Source organism: Tachysurus vachellii, chromosome 14 (genome assembly GCF_030014155.1).
Source record: "Tachysurus vachellii isolate PV-2020 chromosome 14, HZAU_Pvac_v1, whole genome shotgun sequence".
Lineage (NCBI taxonomy): Eukaryota > Metazoa > Chordata > Actinopteri > Siluriformes > Bagridae > Tachysurus > Tachysurus vachellii.
Window position 1 is genome coordinate 16,743,472 of NC_083473.1, and position 21,921 is coordinate 16,765,392.

The 21,921-nt window shown below is 37.8% G+C and overlaps 1 protein-coding gene across 4 annotated transcripts; it reads left to right on the forward strand.

The window, feature by feature from the left end:
* Positions 1-850: 850 nt before the first annotated feature.
* On the forward strand, positions 851-21,921 carry myrf (myelin regulatory factor). 4 transcript variants are annotated; one of them, XM_060886556.1, is made up of 27 exons: positions 851-1,427; positions 7,925-8,015; positions 8,318-8,596; positions 9,340-9,401; positions 10,161-10,383; positions 10,534-10,634; positions 10,918-11,032; positions 11,566-11,761; positions 11,986-12,062; positions 12,239-12,349; positions 12,519-12,618; positions 13,253-13,453; positions 13,537-13,645; positions 13,769-13,878; positions 14,314-14,474; positions 14,596-14,668; positions 14,864-14,946; positions 15,117-15,185; positions 15,798-15,881; positions 17,432-17,499; positions 17,627-17,746; positions 18,141-18,359; positions 18,452-18,545; positions 18,704-18,766; positions 19,355-19,460; positions 19,680-19,754; positions 19,828-21,921. In XM_060886556.1, the coding sequence occupies exons 1-27, from the start codon at positions 1,319-1,321 to the stop codon at positions 19,921-19,923; spliced, it is 3,195 nt and encodes a 1,064-aa protein (XP_060742539.1). In that variant the 5' UTR covers positions 851-1,318; the 3' UTR covers positions 19,924-21,921. The 4 variants fall into 4 exon arrangements, with proteins under 4 accessions (XP_060742539.1, XP_060742540.1, XP_060742541.1 ...); XM_060886557.1 differs by having other exon boundaries at positions 12,519-12,609; XM_060886558.1 differs by lacking the exon at positions 15,798-15,881 and having other exon boundaries at positions 852-1,427.

The following is a 21,921-nucleotide window of genomic DNA, read 5'->3' on the forward strand; positions in this document are numbered from 1 at the left end:
TATTTATTTATTTTTATCCACTTGAAAAATAGAGTATATTCATAAGTCAGACTCTGAGCTGTCACGATACTCCAAATAAATGCATTACTGAGAAAGTACAAACATTTAGATTTTCAAACATTACTTTTCAAAGAAACAAAACTGAATTTTTAAATTCATTTTCTGTAATTTGTGTAAAGTAAGAAATTACAACAGACCACATTTCAGGTAAAAATTGTATTAATCAGAATTTTACCAACTAGTTTCCTTATAAAACTGAAAATATTTAGATTCTTCATAATGCTTCATAATCTTACCAACTAGTTTCCTTGTAAAACTGAAAATATTCAGATTCTTAATAATGCTTCATAATCTTACCAACTAGTTTCCTTATAAAACTGAAAATATTTAGATTCTTCATAATGCTTCATAATCTTACCAACTAGTTTCCTTGTAAAACTGAAAATATTCAGATTCTTAATAATGCTTCATAATCTTACCAACTAGTTTCCTTATAAAAGTGCATTAAGTACCTGAGGCTACTGATGAATTGATTCTATTTTATTATGTTTTCACGCTGTCTGTTTCAATATTGATATTTAAATAATTTCTTTACACGTGTCTAATGTGTACACGTGCACGGAGTGTTTGTGTATATAAGGTGGTGCGGGTTTATATCTGTGCCATATGCGCAAAATAATGTGTAATACTCCATCGACTATTGCAATGTATTATTTGATATTGCTGAGCAACACATCACACGAGGTGTGTATGTATTAAGTATTAGTAGGTGGCCTCTGTCTCGCGCATCCTCTGTGCTTCCGTGCACTTGCTCCGTTAAGGCGAGCGCACGCGCGAGGCAGGGAGTTATTTGCGTGGCACAAGTTACTTCGACCGGCGATTCTGTCTCGTGCAATGGCTTTCCTACCGGACAAGCTTTATAACCTAGATTAAAGATAAAAAAAATTGTTAATACTTCAACTTTTTGGGAACCTTTGGTCTTCAGTAGGATACTTTACTGGAGTCCCAGGAACACCTGAAATCTCAGGACTTGGTGGTTAAACTGCTGGCATTGTGAAGAGAAGAGAAGAGAAGAGAAGAGAAGAGAAGAGAAGAGAAGAGAAGAGAAGAGAAGAGAAGAGAAGAGAAGAGAAGAGAAGAGAAGAGAAGAACAGACTCTGCTCATTTTTAAGTAATTCATTTTGAAGGAAAAGCATCAAAAGAGAAGTGTATTTTACTGGGCAAAGGCTTTTCTCGGTGAGGAAGGCGACAGCAGCTCTGGGTAGAGGCTCCCAGAGGAGGAGGAGGAGGAGGAGAAGAAGAAGGAGTGCATGGCTGGATGAGACGCGGAGAGTCCGGTCCGGCCTCAGCTCTTCATGGAGGATTACAGCCGCAAATAAGCATGGACGTGGTCGATGAAACAGAGGCTTTACAGAGGTTCTTTGAAGGTAAGTGAGAGTCAGATTAGGTCCTGTATGAGTGAATAAATAAATAAATAAATAAACAAACTGACTATGTTTCCAACATCACACCTGATGGTATTAAAATGAATAAATAAAAAAGAAATAATAAAGAAAATAAAAGTTTGAATTAAGTAACTAATTTCAGGCGATTGTTTTTGTTGTTCTAGAGGGTATAGAGGGTATTTCATGGTGTCTCGGGGTGTTCTTAAGCTTGTTCGAGGGTTGCTGGCGGTTGGGGGAATTATTAAGGGTATTTGATAGAGTGGTTGGTGGACTTTGGGCAAGTTATTGAGTGTGTTTGAGGGGTCTTGGGGTTTGGGGACATTATTTAAGGTGCTTGAAAGTTGTTGAGGTTTGGGGAAGAGTTTCAGAGGGTTTGAGATTTGGGAGTACAGGTGTGACGGGGTGTTTATTGGATGATGGTCTATAGTATATACAGTTGATGGGCTCTGGCTCTGGAGTTCATGACTGTCAAGTGCTGCTCTTGACTTTCATGTGTTTACATTCCTCCATTGGGAGTGAGAGAGATGTGTCGGCTCTGGGCTTCACTGCAACTCTGGAGCTTATGGACATTATAAATGTTTTCACATTTGTATTAAATCAGTTTGGTAAAATGATTGACAAACAATGACTTTTATATAGCTATGACTTCCTTTGTCCACTTTTTGGTTTTATCTTTGTAAATGATTGTTCTTTATTTTTGCCAGGGTTACAGAGATACTAATGTCTCAACCTGACTGCTAATCAAGTATTAAATATCACTTTGAGTTAGATTAAGTCCATCTTTTGATCATTTCTTATACTAATATTTGTTTCTTATTTTGTGTATGTTTCCGTTATAGAATGTAAATGTGTGTGTTTGTGTGTGTGTGTGCGTGTGTGTGTGTGTGTGTGTGTGTGTGTGTGTGTGTGCCTGTCTTAGGCAGTGTTATTGAAAAGAACTTAGGACAGCTATTGTGGTGTTCTGGCAGACAAAGGACAAAAGAAGAAGTGAAAAGCTGTTTGTTGATAAAACTGATGTGACCCCCAGCTGAATGAGACTTGATCTTATTTAACTCAGTGTGAGTCCACTGGGCAATGTTAAAGTTATTTCACTGTTAGGTGTACTGTAGAACTTGTGAATGTATATACTGTACATGTATATACAAGCTTTAATGACAAATCATAATTCAAGGTGAATTTATTTTACTGATAATTAATTAGACAGATAAACTGTAATGATGTCAGTCAAATACTGCCACTAAAGTAGGACTGGATTTGTAGTCCCAGATTTAATAAATATTTTACATTAATGTACAAGTTAATTTATATATCAAATTTAATGTATATATTGATTTTTTTAAAGTAAGCTGAATTTATTAGGTAAAATATACAATATATGTATAATGATATAGCATGCAAACATCCTAAAAGTAGACTGTTATGTGGTAGGATGCAAGTAGAAGTGAATAGTAACATTAGGAGGAGATACACGATAAGTCAAAATAAAAAAAAGCATTATATTTGATTGAGTGTTCTCTTGTTTACTTTTACTTTAAAAGCAATGACTATGTATTCATGGTCTCGGGACAGAATGGTTTTAAGAGGCTTATTGGGTTATGTATACGCTCCCTCTAATGGACTGAACCATTCCAGGCATACCTTAGTGACCTATGAGAAACAGAACGAGGTGAGAGTAATGGTTTTCTCTCCATCCACTAAGGATTTGCAGTCATTCCGATGCTCAGAAGCCATTAGAGTGACAGTGTGCAGACAGTGTGAGGGAGATGGAAAACAGCCTCACACACACACGCATGCATGCGCGCGCACACACACACACACACACACATATGCAGGTACTGATGAAAGCAAACACACATACAAGCATTCTGACTGGTGGAATTGGGCCACCAGACACACTGAACAGTTAACGCACACATCCATATGAAACACAAAAACTTTTACATTCATTTAGAAGGATATAGCAGAAAGAAGAGAAACAACACTTGCTAGTATACTTGCTATATATCGCATATGCAGAAGCAAACATACAGCAGGGATTAAACAATAGTAGAGACTCAGTCAATAGCGTAATGTAGGAGTTGATGTTTTGGAAGGGGCCCATCTGTGTGTTTTATATCACTGTTTAACTTTAGTCTGGACAGAATCACCTCGTCAACACACTGCCTGTAGTCCAATAGGACTGTTTGTCCTTCACAGGAGGAGTTTTTCTCTGACTTCATTATGGAGCATTTTAAAATAAGGTTCTTGGCCAAAGGCAGGATTTACACAAAGACTTGGAAAGGTTGGGATCAGACAGGTACATTTCTGATTGGCCCAACAAAAATGATACCACTAACCACCACAACAGCTTCTAGTTCATAAATCCAGCTTAGCTTTGGAGGCAGTACAGATTCTATGCTGTATTTTACAGCCACATATCAAAAAATCCATAAGTGCCTTATTTTATGCTGGGCTTCACCTTGTCCCAATGCATTACAAAGTGTTGGAGGGAGTTACATATGGTACAGGTGGTTTCTAGTGTTTGAAAGAGTGATGTGGGAAAAGTCAGGCTGCAGGACACGTTCTCACCCTTTCAACCGCATTGGCATGACTGGGATGCATTGTTTTTGACCAATGAGGCATATAATTTGATTAGAAGACAGTAAAGAACTATTACAGATTTCGTCTGGCTCTGAAGTTTTCATCATAATTGTCTTTAACAGCAGTATTATAGAGGTAAAACGTCACGCTATACTTTTGTATTGTATAAAATATCCACTAATATGTAGGTTTTATTTTCCTCAGAATTATTTGGATTTGTTTAGAATGTGTTTGAGGTGAAATATGATAGTAAGGTATCTCTAGGTGCCAAGACTAACTTCTAATCTGAGCTGGAGGTTCATGTTTATGACACAGGAGAGACGTGATCAGTGTCTCAATGCCTTTGCACTCGATTGTTTAGTTTAACTCTTCACATATTCTTTTCCCATTTAGACAATTTAATTATCTGTTTCTCAATCTAACTTTCATTGACTTTCTATGTGTCACTTCAACTTCACCCTCTTTCTTTGTCTCCATGTCTCTCTCTCTGTTTCTGAGGGTGTAGGTAAGCTGCTCAGGACAGACGGCGTACTCAGTGCTGGTGGGCGACAAAAGCCGTGTGTAGTGGCCTGGTACAGCCCTGTCTCATGACTGGGACCTAATCCCCCAATACCACACACACACACACATGTCGAGTCGAGGGCTCTCCACCCCAAATGTTAACACCGTGGTCTCATGAGGAAAGCAGTGTGTGAAGTTTTTGAGGGAAAAGATGTGACAGACAAGTGTGTATGTGTCACTTTCCAGCTCTTCGTCAGCTGTAGGTGTGTTGACTGAGAACAGCTCGCTATGCTGTGGCTGCAAGCAGGTACTCGTGATCTCGCTCTTCCCTTGGCTTAAGCTCGCCGTGTATCTGTGATGCGTTTCTGTTAAGTAGAGTACTCTGAGTTTATTGAACAGAATTGTGTATTATTCCAAGTCGGGCAGATATATTTTTGATTGCGTACACAATTGTCAATTCTGCATTTAGTGTTATTGTTTATCATCTTAGCCTTTTGGATATGTGTTGGTTTGTCCGATGAAACATTGTTCAATAGCCTGAAGTCCTGCAAATTGACCAGGAACCTCTGAAGTCAGAAACTTGACATTTTGAGAACAGACCTAAATATTTGTCCTGTAGAATAATACACAAGACCTTACAGTTAATAAGGGACTGAGGCGTGAAGTCAGACTTAATTTAATTGAAGTCAAACATAATTTTCTTTACAGTTTGGCAGTAAGAGGTGTTTTGGTACTAGATGAGTAAAAGTTATTTCTATTTCTAACAATCAACAATCCATTTAATAAGTGTTCAGGAATTTGATAATGATGATGATGATGATGATGATGATTATTATTATTATTATTATTATTATTATTATTATTATTATTATTATTATTATTATTATTATTAGTGTGTGAGAGAGGGTGCTTCTCTTCTCAATAAAGAAATTGCATTTTGAGAAGTGTTCGATATTTACTGTTTGATAATGATTTGGACTTTGCTCGATCATTCTGTGCTCTGGTGTGAATTAGGAATTAATGATTAACACACACACACACACACACACACACACACACACACACACACACACACACTGTTTGACTAGTTGTATACAGGTTTTCTATGGAGCATGTTGACCCTAGAATTATGTCTCACCCAAATGTCCGTTTATTTTGTTTGCTGTATTTTACTTTGTCATTTTTAAATGCTTACTTGAAGGCAAAGGTATAAAATAAATCTCAATATTCTTAAACCCAGGAGAATGGTTTATTTTTTTATGTGAATGAGATAGAAATGAATGTAAAAAAATAAATGAATAAGTTCAATTAAAGACTATAAAATCAAAGATATTAGAGCATAAAGTACAAAAAAAAAAAAAAATCATTTAATTTTGTTGACATATGAAAATGAATAATGAAGTTAGTGATTATATTTCTTCTGCAATTAGACAATTTACTTAAAAAATATACTTCAGAACATCTGGATGTGTATTACAGCTGTGCATGCTCACCATTGTGCATGACTTTGTAATGGACAATGCAGAGGCGATTATAAATGAGTCCTGAAATCACACACACATGCATATACACACACACTCACACATACACACACACACACCAGCTCTGTTTCTGTTTATCTTGTGTTGTTATCCACCAGACAACTCCAGCATTGAGGTGCTGTCCTGATCCCCCAACCCCCAATCTAACCCTGCAACAGAGAAAAGGCCTGCATATGTGTGTGTGTGTGTGTGTGTGTGTGTGTGTGTGTGTGTAAATGTGTACTGACAATCAAGCCACTGTTTGCATATCACCACAGCTGGACACATCCACGTCAAGCCTCACGCAGTCTCATTAACTCATACACCAGTTAAACATCTGATGCAGCCACCAGACTTTTACTGGTTGTGACTTAAATGCAGTTACCTGAGCAGATTTCCAGATTGTATCAAAGCCTTTGTCAATTTATCATGTGTGCATTTGTGTAGCTAGTTTAATATCCTGAAGTTAGTTGTTAGAACTTTATCAAACCAGTTTTATTCTAATATATTTCAGATAGCTTTGTGTTTTTGCATTATTGTTTTTGTGCTAAGAAAACGATTCAAATTCTTCCAGAACATTCTTGTCAAGCAAGATGAACGGTAGCTGGTTAACTGTTATGTTTTGTTATGTTCTCTATTTTCCCTCACTTCCACAATTGCATCTTTATCTCCACACCAGAACATCTCTGTTGGTTCACCCTCCTCCTTGGGCTGAAACCCCCTCCCGCTCTCTCCTAGCTGTTATCAGTGCTGCTAGGGCAGATTTACTGGTTGTGATGGGTGGGGTGAACATCTGGGTCTTATTAAAGAGCAGTCATCCCTCTCCTGCCCTCTCTGTTTGCTGGCACACATTTAGAACATGTTTCCAAACCAAGGTTTCCACAGTAATACTTTCATCACTGCTTTCTGTACGGGAATTCATGCTAAAAACTAAGATATGTGTTTTGTTGATGTTGAAGTAGAAAGCACATGACAGCACCATAACGTAGGGTAATGTAGAGTAGAACACATCACCAAGTCATCGAGAACCCTGATATTGTGGATGTTTTTTCCACGATGAGCTCAGTTGTTCCCAAAACGGTTCATTTTTTTCTCTGTGGAAAAATGATCTGTTTTTTTTTCTGTTCTGTTGATGTCATGAGAGATGATACAGGTTTAAGAACATAGCCTTGATTCATTCCTGAACTATTGAGAAATAATAAAGTTCCATTTAAAGGTTAGGATGGTGCAAGAGGCCGATGACAGGAGAAGAAAAAAGAAAGACAGGCAAACTCTGTTTTTTACAACACTAACACTGAAATTCTTTGCATACCAAACTGAGTAGCTGCTTAATCTATCAAAGAAGAGAGTGCTGGGGTTTAGGGGATGCCTGCCCACCCACTCCTTACCACCCCCTGACCTTCAGTTTACCCCTCCCTTCATCCCTCTCTATTTTCCTTCGTCCATCACTCCTCTACATCTTTTTGTTACATTCCCCTCTTTCATTTCTTCATTAAAAGTATCGGATAATCACAGCTTCATTGCCACTAACATTGCCAATTTTTTCTTTTTTTTCTTTTAAATTGAGATTTAGGAAGCTGAAAAAAAAGAGGTAAATTAATGATCATGCTGACAGGAATATGAGTACATATAAGCCAAATGTGTTCAATTATGAGTCACTGCTAGAAATGTCTGACAAAGTCATTTGTAATAAGTGAGATCACTACGTACCTCGCTGATCTGAGACACAGGATTCCTTCCACTGACTTTTACCCAGATCCATTTTGCAGGATATGTGTAAAACATATCGGATCTATTTGTGCACGGAACGATAAATGGTGGCCAAAATGTGTTACAGAAAAAAATACACTAATTTTCTCCTTCATTCTTCAATATCAGGTCACGATATTAACAGCTCTTTGGAGCCATCAAACATCGACACCAGTATCCTGGAGGAATACATCAGCAAAGAGGACGACAGCACAGATATGTGAGTCACTACACACACACACACACACACACTCACACATACACTATGAAAACCCCTTAATCTTTTACAGTTAACTGAGACCATTATAAATGATTTTAGCTCCCTATATAAACACACATTACAGCTGATATGATCCAGTATCTGGGCACATGCTCTTGCTCAAACTCAGCACTCTCACAGACTTTTAGTACAATGTGTGTTTACTTTGACACCGTGTCTCACTGTACGTTTTGGCTGTTGGTTTGTTTGTGTAATGATTGCATTGGCATTCATAAAATTGTTTCCTTCAATCTCCTCCGCAGCTGTTTTACTGAAGTCCACAGCGGCCCAGGGCCTAACTACTCCTCCCCCCAGGCCGGAGCGTCCTCCTCTGGGGGGGTGGTGTGTGGCGTTAGCCCCTCTATCTCTCAGCGGCAGGGCAGTACCCAGTCTGTACCCACTCCGTGCCAGAACCCCTATCCCCCTCCACCTCCACTTGGTCTTCTCAGACAACACAGCCATCCCTGCCAGAGCCACCACCATCACCAGCAGGTCCCACAGCCCCACATCAAACCTGAACACTGCGCTCACTACGCAGCCGGGTGAGACAAAGAGAGAGAGAGAGAGAGAGAGAGAGAGAGAGAGAGAGAGAGAGAGAGTGAACAAGTGAAAGAGCGAGTGAAAAATTGCATCAGAATTTTAGACACCAAACGTATTATTTAAACAAACATTGATAAGAAGAAGGAGAGAGAAAGGACAGAGAGTCTGAGTAGTTTGAAGTAGTTTGGACTTTTAATATGAACTCTAAATTAAATCAGACACATGACCAAAATCATATTCTTTGTTTTTAAGCTTATTATCGGTGGATTCAGACCTCACACAATAGGCTGACGGATAACGAACAGCAAATAGGATTCTGAACAGGATTTAAAGTTAGCTAGAGTAGCAGAGAGTTCCTGTGTTCTTTCTGATTGCCGTAGACACACCTACAACGTGTAGCACCAACAGACGACTCTCCCCACCCAGTTTGCAAAAAAAAAATGACCTGGACTAAACTTCAACAAATAAAGCTCAAAGAAATCTCAGACAGGGTGTGAAGGGAGTCAACTTTGAGCCATATGTGTAAGAATAAGACATGGATCTGTATGAATCGCTTATGAATTATATTGAATGATGTGTTGCATCACAATCATTAATTGGATTTTGTGAAATGGAAAATATAGGAACAGCAGGTATGGTTGTGCAAAAAGTTCCATGTTTGACTTTTCTGCTTTGTTGCACTGCAAAATGCACTCTACTGCCATGTTTGTTTGTTTTAACCTTGCTAACCTCCTTTTTCTTACAGAACATTACCTGAGTCTCCTCCAGACTCCAGCTCCGAGCCCTACTCACCTCAGCAAGTGAATGGTAAGTTCTAACAACTGAATTTGTTGGTTTTGCTTTGGAGCACTAGAAGAATGAGCAATTAGCTTATATATAATATTATATATATATATATATATATATATATATATATATATATATATATATATATATATATATATATATATTATAAAATTTTATATATATATATATATATTTATATATTATAAAATTTTATGGGCAAATAAATAAGAAATACCTCAAATACAATGTACTCATGACATAGCTGTATAATACAACTAAGAACAAAGGGCGGTCGTAAGCCAATTGATCAAATATTCCATGCATGCAGTTTTATTGACAGAAATGCAGGCTGATAATTTTGATAATGCTTTCGGAGGATCCAGAGACCAAAGTGGGAGGAGAGTCAGAGAGTTATTTTAAACCATGCACAATAACAGTTAATCAAGATCATTAATTAGGTTAAGGTAGTTTTAAAATGAGCAAATGTGGCTTACATTTTACATTCCACAAAGCCAATAAAAATATGTTGCTCCTGCAAACCTGCGTTGGTCTTTCTTACAAAGGGGAAAGGTGTGGAATATTTTAATCTCATTGGCAGAACTCCAGTTTAAAAATGTACCATTGTTCAAGTGGGAAAAAAATTAAATTAGCTTATGTACTGTTACATGTATTTGACTGTAGTTTTGGAGTTTTCATTCTGACAGCAAACGCTGAGCACGATGTTGATTAATATATATCAAGTAGTGTTAAATAATATACATTATTGTCAATTTTATACAGACTCACACATGCTTCGAACCATGACGCCTGAGAATATGTGTCACATGACCACTCCACCACCCCTGCCACCCCATAGCCACTATGCCAACATACATCGGGACATGTACCTGAAACCAGAGCCCATGATTTCTCAGTACCCGATTGGTCCAGCAGGCAGCGTAGGTGGGGATCTGCAACAGGGTCAGATGCTCCATCAGCTGCTACAGCATCCTCAAGGACAAGAGTGAGACAGCGTGAAAGAGACAGAGATATATCTGCATACAATCTGAAAAAAATGTTACAACAGTAGAAAGAACATAAAAATAATTCTATCTTTCTCCTTCTCTCCCCCCCCCTCTCTCTGTCTCTGTGTGTGTTTGTGTGATTGTTAAAGTGGTATACCTGTTCACCAAGCAAAGAAGAGAAAGCACTCAGATTCTCCTAACAGCACTCTGAATGCTCAGATACTGAGCGGCATTATCAAGCAGGAACCAGGTACACATTTACAGCATTTAGCAGACGCCCTTATCCAGAGCGACTTACATTTTATCTCATTTTTATACAACTGAGCAATTGAGGGTTAAGGGCCTTCTCCAGGGGCCCAGCAGTGGCAGCTTTGTGGACGTAGGAAACAAACTCACAACCTCCGATTGTTAGCCCAACACCTTAATCACTAGGCTACCACATCCCTACAAAAATGCCTCCCATATGCCACATGTTCTGCTCACTTTATTGAAGCCTTTAAACAAGTTGATTTTATTGAATTTGTGTCATCAAGGTTTGATGCAAGATGCTGAGAACTCATATTTGGACCCAAACTACCAGTGCATAAAATGGCAGCCACACCAACAGAACAAATGGACTTCGTTATGTGATGCCAGTGGAAAAGAACTGTAAGTGAAATCCCTCCTTTACAAAAACGTAACACTGTAACCTTCTACATGCTTTATATATTACATATGTTATTCTATGTTGACATACAGCGATAGCAGGAATAGGAATGTGCACATGTGTATAGTGGGTTTATATTAGACGGATGGATTTAATGGGGTGAAAATGATACTAAAGGCAAAAAGAGAGAGAGCGAGAGAGAGGATGGAGAGGACTGGGAATTCCTTTGAGGTGAGCTGTATGTAGGAGTGAGAGTAAAAGTAGTTTCGGTTGAGTGGAGAAAGGCGGCGAAGGGCAACAGACAAAAAAAACGCCAAAAAAAAAAATAACAGAAGAGAATGATGTAAATTCAACATTGATTTGATAAAAGAGTAACTGAAGATACATATCAACGTTTCACATAAAAACACAGAATAGTAAAAAGTGTTATAAGAAAACAAGACATTTAAAAGAAACAGATTTCGGTAATCTAATGACAAAATCTCTTTCTATTTGTAGTGGAATTAATTTCTTCCTGCCTCTTCTATCTCTCTAGCCCGATGCCCACGTACAGAGTGGATGCTGACAAAGGCTTTAATTTTTCTTTGTCTGATGATGCATTCGTGTGTCAAAAAAAGAACCACTTCCAGGTCACTGTGTACATTGGCATGTTGGGAGATCCCAAATATGTGAAGACCAGTGAAGGGCTGCAACCAATTGAATGCTTCTACCTAAAACTTAACGGAGTCAAGGTGAGGATTAATGAAGATCTGCTCCAAAAAGCCACTCAGTCTGTTTCATTCTTTCAGTACATTGAGTTGTGTTGTGTTTGGTAATGATGTAAATGGTTATAATCAGTAATTAGTAACTAATTAATTCATTGTAGAAATAAAAAAAATACTTTATAGGTCTTAGATGAATAATTGTTTAGGTTAATTATGTATGGATAACCTGGAAAAATATCCTGCCTCTGCAGTTAGAAGCCATGAACCAGACCATCAATGTGGAACAGTCTCAGTCTGACCGCAGCAAGAGGCCATTTAAACCTGTACTGTGAGTTTCCTTTTACAACCTCATGCCTACAATATGGCCGGATATTTTTCTTGTTGCCTTTTTATCCTTTATGAAGTAAATAATGCACCGTGTCTGGTGTTCATATGGTTTATAAATCTAAACCTACTTCTTCCTGTTGAGTAAAAGTCTAAGGTGTATATTGTTGTTTTCTGTAGAGTTACTTTGCCCCCGGAACAAGTAACCAAGGTAACAGTGGGTCGACTGCATTTCAGTGAGACTACAGCAAACAATATGAGAAAGAAGGGCAAGCCAAACCCTGACCAGAGGTATAAATCACATCTACACACACACACACATACACACACACACACACACACACAGAATGTCATCCTTCTGCACACATGATTAGACTTAAAGCGAAGACAAAACTAGTCGAATTGTGTGGGGCCTTTGACTTTGATTTGTGTGTGTGTGTGTGTGTGTGTGTATGTGTAGGTACTTCATGCTGGTGGTGGCTCTCCAGGCTCAATCCCACAGTCAGAGCCATACCGTGGCAGCTCAGGTGTCTGAGAGGATCATCGTCAGGGTAACCTCTGTCAGTCTGGCTGTGTCTGTCTGACCAACCTCCTCTTCAGTGTTTATCTCTTTGTGACCTTCATCTTACTCTGATTAGTTAACTTTGTCCCATGTAGTTTGTGTTTCTCATACATTGTTATTTTCATTCATTCATCTCCAGTAAGTGCTTTTACCTTCCTCAGGGATGCAGTGGATCCTCACCTGAATAAGATGCGAGTCACATACCGCTTACATATTTTAATGAGTGTGTTGGCCAGGAAAATTTATCATCCAGCTATTCTTTGTTATATCTATATCGCACCCCACAGCTCTTGACATAGAATACTGATATAATCCGTTAACAGCAGAGCATGTCTACACTTTGATCAGACAACAGAAACGACTGTGGCTGTTGGTGTTTATCTTTCACACTGTTAAGCCGAACACAAAATAATACACACATTTAATTCTCTAGCACTCCTGACCAACCGACAACATCAATAATCTTCAATCTTTTCTGGGGAACTTCCCCAAACTGCCATCCTGCACACGTTTATATAGAAGGTCTTTGTGTGCTGTAGCATTATGATTTCTCTGCACTTATGTCATATCTCTCTAAACTCTCTCTCTCTATCTCTCTCTCTCTCTCACACACACACCTCTCTCTCTGGCAGGCATCTAATCCAGGTCAGTTTGAGAGTGACAGTGAGGTGCTGTGGCAGAGAGGTCAGATGCCTGATTCAGTGTACCACCATGGCCGAGTGGGCATCAACACCGATCGACCTGATGAGGCTCTGGTTGTCCATGGCAACCTGAAGGTCATGGGTTCCCTGGTCCATCCATCTGACATCCGTGCCAAAGAGAATGTGAAAGAGGTATGTGTTTTTAAGCACAAGCTCACTTGAATTTTTCTACTTTTAATACTTAGCACCATCTCATCCTGAGTGCCCTATTGTAGGTGGACACCACAGACAACCTGAAGCGAATCTCTCAGATGCGGCTTGTGCATTACCAGTATAAGCCTGAGTTTGCCACCACTGTGGGCATTGAAAACACTTCAGAGACCGGTAATGGCTTTTACTCTGTAAACCCCTCTGTGCATGTCTACTGATGCTTTTCCAGTGTATAACTCCTTATTTATATAGTATGTCATGCATTTAACACAGCTAATGTGTATGTGTGCTTGCCAGGAGTCATAGCCCAGGAGGTCCAGCAGATACTTCCAGAAGCTGTGAAAGACGGTGGAGATGTGGTTTGTTCCAATGGAGAGACCATCCCTAATTTACTTGTAGTCAACAAGGTATTTCTCTAAGATAAACACTTCAGTTGTATTTATTCATTCATAATTAGATAAACAAATACAGTATATTCATATGCTGCTGTGTATAGAACAGAGGAGTCTGTGCCTATTTCTGTTGTTGGTTTTAAGAGAGTGACGGATTAAATCCTGATAATTAATTAATTAATTAATTAATAGTCTTTTAGTCTGTGAATTAAAAGTCTGTGACCATTAATGATACAAACATTTTTCAAATGTAGAATCTTAGAAATAATTATTGGAATTTATTAGTATTTACTGCTCTTTTTTTTTGCTTTAATGAAACAGCTGAACTGACATAACAGAATTCTGTAAAGACTGTTTCTGTAAAATGTAAACCGTGAAATGTAAAATGTAAGTTCTTGACTGTCATGAATATAGTGTGTGTGTGTGTGTTTGTGTGTGTGTTTCCCATAGGATCGCATTTTTATGGAGAATGTGGGAGCAGTGAAAGAGTTGTGTAAACTGACAGATAATCTGGAAACTCGAATCAATGAGCTTGAACGGTGGAGCCGCAAACTTGCTAAACTACGACGCCTTGACAGCATGAAGAGTACTGTCAGTGGGGGTACAATTAGGTGTGTGTGTTAGTGTAACTATACAGTACAATCAGCACATGCCATCAGGTTTATTAATCCTGAAAGAAAACGAGTGTGTTCTTGCTTATAGAAGAATAAGCACAGTTTATTTTTATTTCAGCCTGACAGGAAGTTACTTTAGCAGAACAGGAAGTGGTCCACTTAAGAAGAAATCAACCAAAACAGCAAATAAGGTATGAAGCTTACAATAACAATTGGCCCACATATTGAATACAAAGAATTAGATGTTACACAGGAGAAGATGGAGTCAATGGAGTCTAGGGAAATCCATGTCCAACACACAGCACAGAAACACTATTAGTAACCAGAGATCTACGCACTATATTGTTTATTACAAAAGAAGTTAAATCATTGTTGTTTTGTTGCAGAATGCAGTTCCAGAGCAAGGCTGTTTGAGTCACAAGTTCATGCAGGGCAGCATACTGGCCTTAATCATCATCATGGCCTTCAGGTGAGAGTGGAAAAGTCCTCCAAATGATAATGAGATAAAAGTAAATGTAAAAATATAATGGCTTATTACTTATGTGAGTCACACTGGCTAAGGGCATTAATTGTTAAATGTATTGAGAGAAACAGATAAACACCTTGTCTTAACATTCTCTCTCTGTTTTATTTCCCTAGTGTTATCTCCATGTCTGTACTATATGTGCTAAACATGCATCAGCACAGCAACATGGCGGAGACGGATAGGTACGAATATGACACAGCTTAATTTGACTGTGATTTATAAAGTAAAAGAATAACATTTTTAGTTCTGGGAATTCATTTGGAAGTCATCTTTAGATAGTGAGCTTCAGTGTGACTGTATTTCAGTGTGTTTGCCCTCCTGAACACGGTGCCTGTTTTGAACCAGGGGAATGTTTATTAACATATTGTAGGTGATAACACATGATTATGTGTCAATTATTAACTAAAACAGGACTTAGGTTAAATAACCAGTCAGAGGTTTCAATTCTGACTATGTCGCAGATATCTGTGGTGAGGTGTGAAGAGAGCAACACTGGCTATGTGAGGGATGGCATATTCTCTCATCTCTGTGACTTTAGAACACTAAGCAATCATAAGCATCTGTGAGCTCATGTATACAGAAGAGCCCTGAGAGAACTGGTGGAGTGTCCAAAGCAGCAGTTTGGAAAAGATGCATGTGCCATAATCCAATGCTCATATGATAGGGACGTGCTGGCTAGTGGGTGGGAATTTCTCCTTTCAAATCTTCTTGAATGTGTAAATGTAGCATGTTGAACGTATAAATCAGATTTTCTGTCCTCTCTCATTCCCGTAGTATTTCTCTTTCATTTGTAGTTCTGTGTGCTCCTGTGTTTTCTCCATCTCCTGGATGCACTTCTTCACTGCCACTGTCACTTTCTGTCCATCCATCTGTTTATGGTATGCTTTCGGTTTTCCTTTCATTCCCTTCCTTTCCAGTACAGATTTGTGTATGCCCGGGCTCATTCCTTCTGTCAGAACCATCAGATAACCGGAGTTTATCTGTTTAGATACAGTATATATAAGCATCAAAAATACAGATTGATTAAGGAGCAACTGTGACTACTGTTCACACCTGATAGTAACATCCACACTTGGTATTATGAAGGTATCTCTAGTGCCAGCTTGTTTTTTTTCATGTATTGTCTGTTACTTTTAGAGGATTGTAGAGAGTTATTATCAGTTCAGCACAGGTACCAAACAGTTTTGCAATGATTCTTAGATTCCATCAAACTAAGTAATGCAGTCAATTTAAATGTGATGCGGTGATATATGTCCCAGAGGTCCACTTTGAGAAGCACATGGCCTGTTCACACATATACTGCTCTATCTGCTCTACCAAGATGAATGTTAATAGCAGGTGTGAACAGGACCTTTTACATTTTATTCTTGACAGTGCCAAAGCATTTCACGGCTGGAAGTAAAGGAGAACATACACTTGCTTTAAAAATATGGTGTCTAAGCATATTTAGCCTACATCCACCTGCAAGCCTTTGTGTAAAAGATAAGACTCTATTAACAGGTGGGATTTATCTATTACTAACCCTGGGAAAAAAGTGGACACAAAAAGCACCAAAAAAGTCTCCATGTTTGATTAATTGATTGGATTCTACAACATGATATCTGTTCATATGGCTAAATCCATTGCACGGATGACACCACGACAATCACTATTCACTTTATTAGGAATACCTGCACATTCATGCATTTACCTAATCAGCCAATCATGTGACAGTGGCACAATAAAAAAAAAATAAAAAAAAAACATGCAGATACAGGTCAAGAGCTTCAGTTCTTATTCACATAAAACATTAGAATGGAGAAAAAAACTGATCTCTGTGACTTTAACCGTGGCATGGATGCTGTTAACAGATGGGCTGGTTTGAGTATTTCAGACACTGATAGATCTCCTCAGATTTTCACACACAAAAGTTTCTAAAGTTTTAAAAAGAATGGTGCAAAAGACAAGAAACATTAGTTGAGATGTCAGGAAATGAAAGGTCAAAAGAAGATAGGGTTCCACACCTGTCAGTGAGGAACAGGAATCGGAGGCTATCATGGGCACAGATTCATTAAAACTATGACAGATGAAGATAAGAAAAAAAAAATCACCTGGTCTTCAGTTGTCCAGTTTTCATCAGTCTCCTCCCATTATAGCCTCTGGTGGCTTCTATGATTATAATCCCAGGTGATCATCAGTTTCTGAAATACACAAACCAGCTTGTCTGGCACCCACATCCAGGCCAAGGTCAAAGTCACGAAGATCAGAATTTCCTCATTCTCTTGTTTGGTGTGAACACTGAAGCACGTGATTGGCTGTTTAGATGCATGTGTCAGTGTACCTAATAAAGTGGACAGTGAGTGTACGTACACATGTGACATGCAGGACATGCTGCAGATATTCTTAGCAGATATTGAGTGACTGCTCTCTTTTTCTTTTTGTCACTCAGGACTCGCTCTGCTCTGGGCTCATCTAGCAGAGCGGTTTTTTCACCCTCCATCTCTACAATCGCTTCAGGTGCCAATTAATTATAGTAAATATGCAGTTTTAGATGCATATAATGTGAGATACATATATAATTTAGGAGTTGAAAGATTATGCCTATGAAAAATGAAAATAAAATGCCTGTAACTGTCTCTTATAGACATATACTCCACCTCTCCAGCTCTGCCTAATCGTCTTATATGCTGCCCTCCAACAAGCGCCATGAACAACCAATCAGCTGCGGGCAGCCTGCAGCCGAGCACCAACCGATCCATGTCAGGTAAAGCATTTTCCTTATCTGTAAACCAAACTAAATGACTGAAATCTAAATATTTATTCCAAATACTTCAAATTTAACTGTATTTCACTGTAACAGAATGAAAAAATGGAGCTCACACCCCAGCTTTGCCCTCGGTGGGGGTTTAGTGCTGTATTCAGCTTGTCTGGCTCACGCTTGTTCTCTGTCTTACACTAAACTGCTTGTGTAATGAGGAAACTCATTCATGCTTTCATACCATCAGTCTTTCATTACATATCCCCTACGTAATTAGCTCCTACACAAAAACATCATTCTCAAAAGGACTGAAAACATTCATTATCAGTGTATGTGAAAGTGAGCTTAATTTCTCTGTGTTTCTCTCCCTCTCTCTCTTACTCACTCACTTTACTCTCAGACTATAGTAGTCCTGCTCCCACCATGGCCAGTATAAACAGGAAAGCAAAGTCTCGTGGATTGGATAAAGACAGTAGGAGTAGAAACAGGCTGAGCCACACTTCATCCCCTCTCTCTTTTAGCAAGTCCAAGAAAATGCCTCTACCCTCAGACATGGACACGGGAGGCAACAGTAACCGCCTGCCTGGGCCACGCAGGCAACGCAGCACACACACTCAGGGTATCTTTGATAATTAAACACACACACAAACACAAACATATATAGAAATAATGCACTTTATAAACTGTATCAACTGTTTTTTTCTCCCACAGGTGGACATTTCCTGCCTTCCCTAAATGAACTTTATATTATTGAAACTAATCAGGAATTGAAGACACTGAGCTGTGCCTCATCACACAGTTGCAGGTTTGTACATACATTTGTCAGATGTTCATTTAATTGATTATTTGATTGATTGGTTAATGTTTCGTAATTTCACTGCAATATCTCATGAAATATAGTCAATATTGAGATATTATTACCAACAGTCTCTCATTACTCCTGAATATGTCATTTGTCCACAGCTACACTTTATTTCTGCACAGGAGTCAAAATTCATCTATGAATCACGTCACTCTACATATGAGGTCAGTGCGTTTTGTTGTTTAAATGCAATGTGTGCTAGGGGTTTCCATGAGCACTGTTATTTACTAGCTGAACAGTCATTCAAAAAAGTAGTCGCCTTGTCATCTTTTGCATCGTTAAAAACTGTTTAAGGTCGTCACTATTTTTGGAAGGTTTCATTTGTGGAACAAAAAACACAACAAGCTACAGTTTGTTAACAGCAACACATAAAGACTACATATGAAATGTCTAGCTTTAAGCTTTTTAAGGACAAAGTGCTGTTGAAGAACGTGTATGAACGCACTGAACAACTCTTTAATAATTCTTAAAATGCGTTCACGTGGATGAGCTTGCAGTTCTATCGAGTTCAAAAACAACTGGATCAGACTCTCTGATCTGTCACTAAATTCACTGAGTGCAAATGAATACTGTCGTGCATTACAGGCTCTGAAAGTGCTCTTTCATACAGCTCTAGAACTGATTAAACACATTACAAGGATTTTATTTACATTTTATTTAGCTTTAAACTGTGGGAGAAATGTCCATTAAAGTCTCTGTGACTCCTAGTGTGCAGAGCCAAGTGTATTCACAGATGTTTACTTTTTGTTTAGGTTCTCTGAAATGGTGTGGGTGTGGCAGTGTGCTGTCACTAGAGGGCGTCTTTGCCCAAACCACACGGAGACTGACTTTTCTGCAAGCAAGAGTTCCTTCACAAAGGTAAAAAGCTTATTCATTTATTTATGATGTGTATTCCAATTAAAAATCAGTTGAATTTCTCTTTGGGAAAATATGAACATTTCTATTTTTATTATAATTATTATTATTATTATTTATATTATTATAATATATTGTATATTATTAAATATTTGTATTACTATTAAATATTTGTATTAATCTACGATTATAAAATATTATGTTGTATACTTTACTTTCCAGGCGATCAGTCACTTGTGGTCCATTCCATTGGCATCAGTCCAAGATGCCACCTATCATTTCCGGGTGTCAATCTATGTAAGCATTATATAATCACTGTCTCTGTCACGTTAAAGAAACGTGCTGCTGACCCACTCTCTCATTTCCACAGGGTGAGACGGGCTGCTCCTGGACAGAAAAACAGACGATGCAGGACACCGTTCCATTCATCGATTACTATTTTCTCATCCAAAGAAGATGCACTTAAAGGGGAGTGTCTATAATACCAAATATTGGTTTTCTCCCATACACACTTTCAACCATTTTCATTACTGCTTCTTTTCATTTGCAGTGTTGTAGCATGGGAAAAGAAGAATGTGATAGAAACTCTATTGTCAACACAAATATGACCATTACCTCAAAGAAAAATCTGACTCCATGACAGGAATACCCCTGTCCCATTGATTACTGACACTGCAAACACTAATATATATATTTAAAAAGATACTATAGCATTCCTTGTCCCATGGGTACATCTGCTGATACCTTCACCAGAAAATGTTGTAGGTTGCAAAATTAAAGACCATTACTGACCCTTATGCATAAGATCTTCCCAGTTATGAGATAAAGACTAGATGTACAAAAGATGTGTAAAGATGTATAAAAATGTGTAAAAAAGTGTACCCCATTGAAACCTTTACCCCATTTAATAACTTCTTTTCCTTGAGTGCAGATCATTGTATAATACACTGATGATTTGCACTGCTCTCTTATACAAGTGTAACACCATCTAATGTTGAAGAAAGTGACACACAATGGACAAACTACCTGGATGACTGGACCCTTATTTCAATGATTTTTCTAATCATGATTTAACTCTGTTTTGGCAATACCTAGTTTCTCAAAAGACATATTTTTTTTGTGTGTGTAAAAAATGCATCAGTATCATATCCTGAAGAAGTCAGTCTCTGACATTTAGTAATGAAGAATAATAACGGTGACCAATTAATACAGCATAATTAGTCAGCTGCTATTATTATTATTATTATTATTATTATTATTATTATTATTATTTTATGGTAGGTCTAAGCCACTGAAGCCATGCTCTTTAAGTATAGAATGAATCACTGGACCTTGAAGGAAATCACTGGATTTAATAAATTTATCCAAAAAAAAAAATGTTAAAAAAACTGGAACAGATTTTGCATAAACACTGGAACAAACCCATTCAATGTCTACTGACTCAGAAACACTGGATTATACTGGTATATGGTTGAATTCTTTGTTAAAAGAATAGAACGTATTGCCTTCATTTTCTAAAAATGTAAGTATTGTAAGTATTATTCATTTCTTAAGATTTCTTATACATTTCTAAATTGGTTTGTAGATGTAACCACCTTTTTTCTCACTTCTTTTTTTATATCATTTTACCATTTTTTAATCAACAGTTTCATTTCTAAAAAAAAAAAACAACAAAAAAAAAAAAACGGCATTTAGAACAAAGACCTTTCCTTTAATTAAGCACTATTTCCATCTAGACTTTTGTTCCTGTTTTTTTTTTTCTTGCTCTACGTGCATTAATAAATGTGTTCTACAGATTCTCAAGATATGTATGCAATACTTTTAAGCAATAAACTAAGCCATAGTAGTCTGTCATGGGATAAGCATGAAATAAGTCTTGAAATAAATGATGCCTATTGGATGACCACAATGAAACGACACTATGAATATGTGATGACAAATGTATTTTTCTAATCCTGAATATTTACTTAACTAACAGAATGTCTGAAATGTAATCACTATTGATCATTTTCAAATGCATATTATAAATATGCGATAAATAAAATAGGCAGCTTCAGACTATGCACTGTGCATTATATTATTATTCTAATGTCTTCATGTACACTCGACTGCTTCTAATGTTCTAGTGAGAATGCAGTGTGATCGTTTTAGTAACAGAGTTGTGTAGTAATCAACATTCATTACTGTCCATTGTCCCACGTACGTTTTGTCTTTTTACCCATCATTTAATGTTGTAATAATATGTAACTCAAATTCAATATATTAAATATAATGACACTGGATTTGTGTGTCTATAGTAAATATAAAAAAAAAATGTATTGTTCTTTCTGGTTTTAAAGCCCAGTGTGCACTAAAGTGTAACCAAAACTGCTTGTTGGAGCACTTCCTGCGTTCTTATGATGAAAGTGTACTGACTCAATGTAATGAATGCATGAAAATATGATTAAATGTTTCTGAAATTGTT

Excerpts from the sequence above, each read along its gene's own strand:
- myrf (XM_060886556.1), top strand. The coding sequence starts at position 1,319 with ATGAGACGCGGAGAGTCCGGTCCGGCCTCAGCTCTTCATGGAGGATTA. Across the intron at positions 13,454-13,536 it reads CCAAAGAGAATGTGAAAGAG|GTGGACACCACAGACAACCT; the intron begins GTATGTGTTTTT and ends GCCCTATTGTAG. Across the intron at positions 19,461-19,679 it reads GCAAGAGTTCCTTCACAAAG|GCGATCAGTCACTTGTGGTC; the intron begins GTAAAAAGCTTA and ends TTTACTTTCCAG.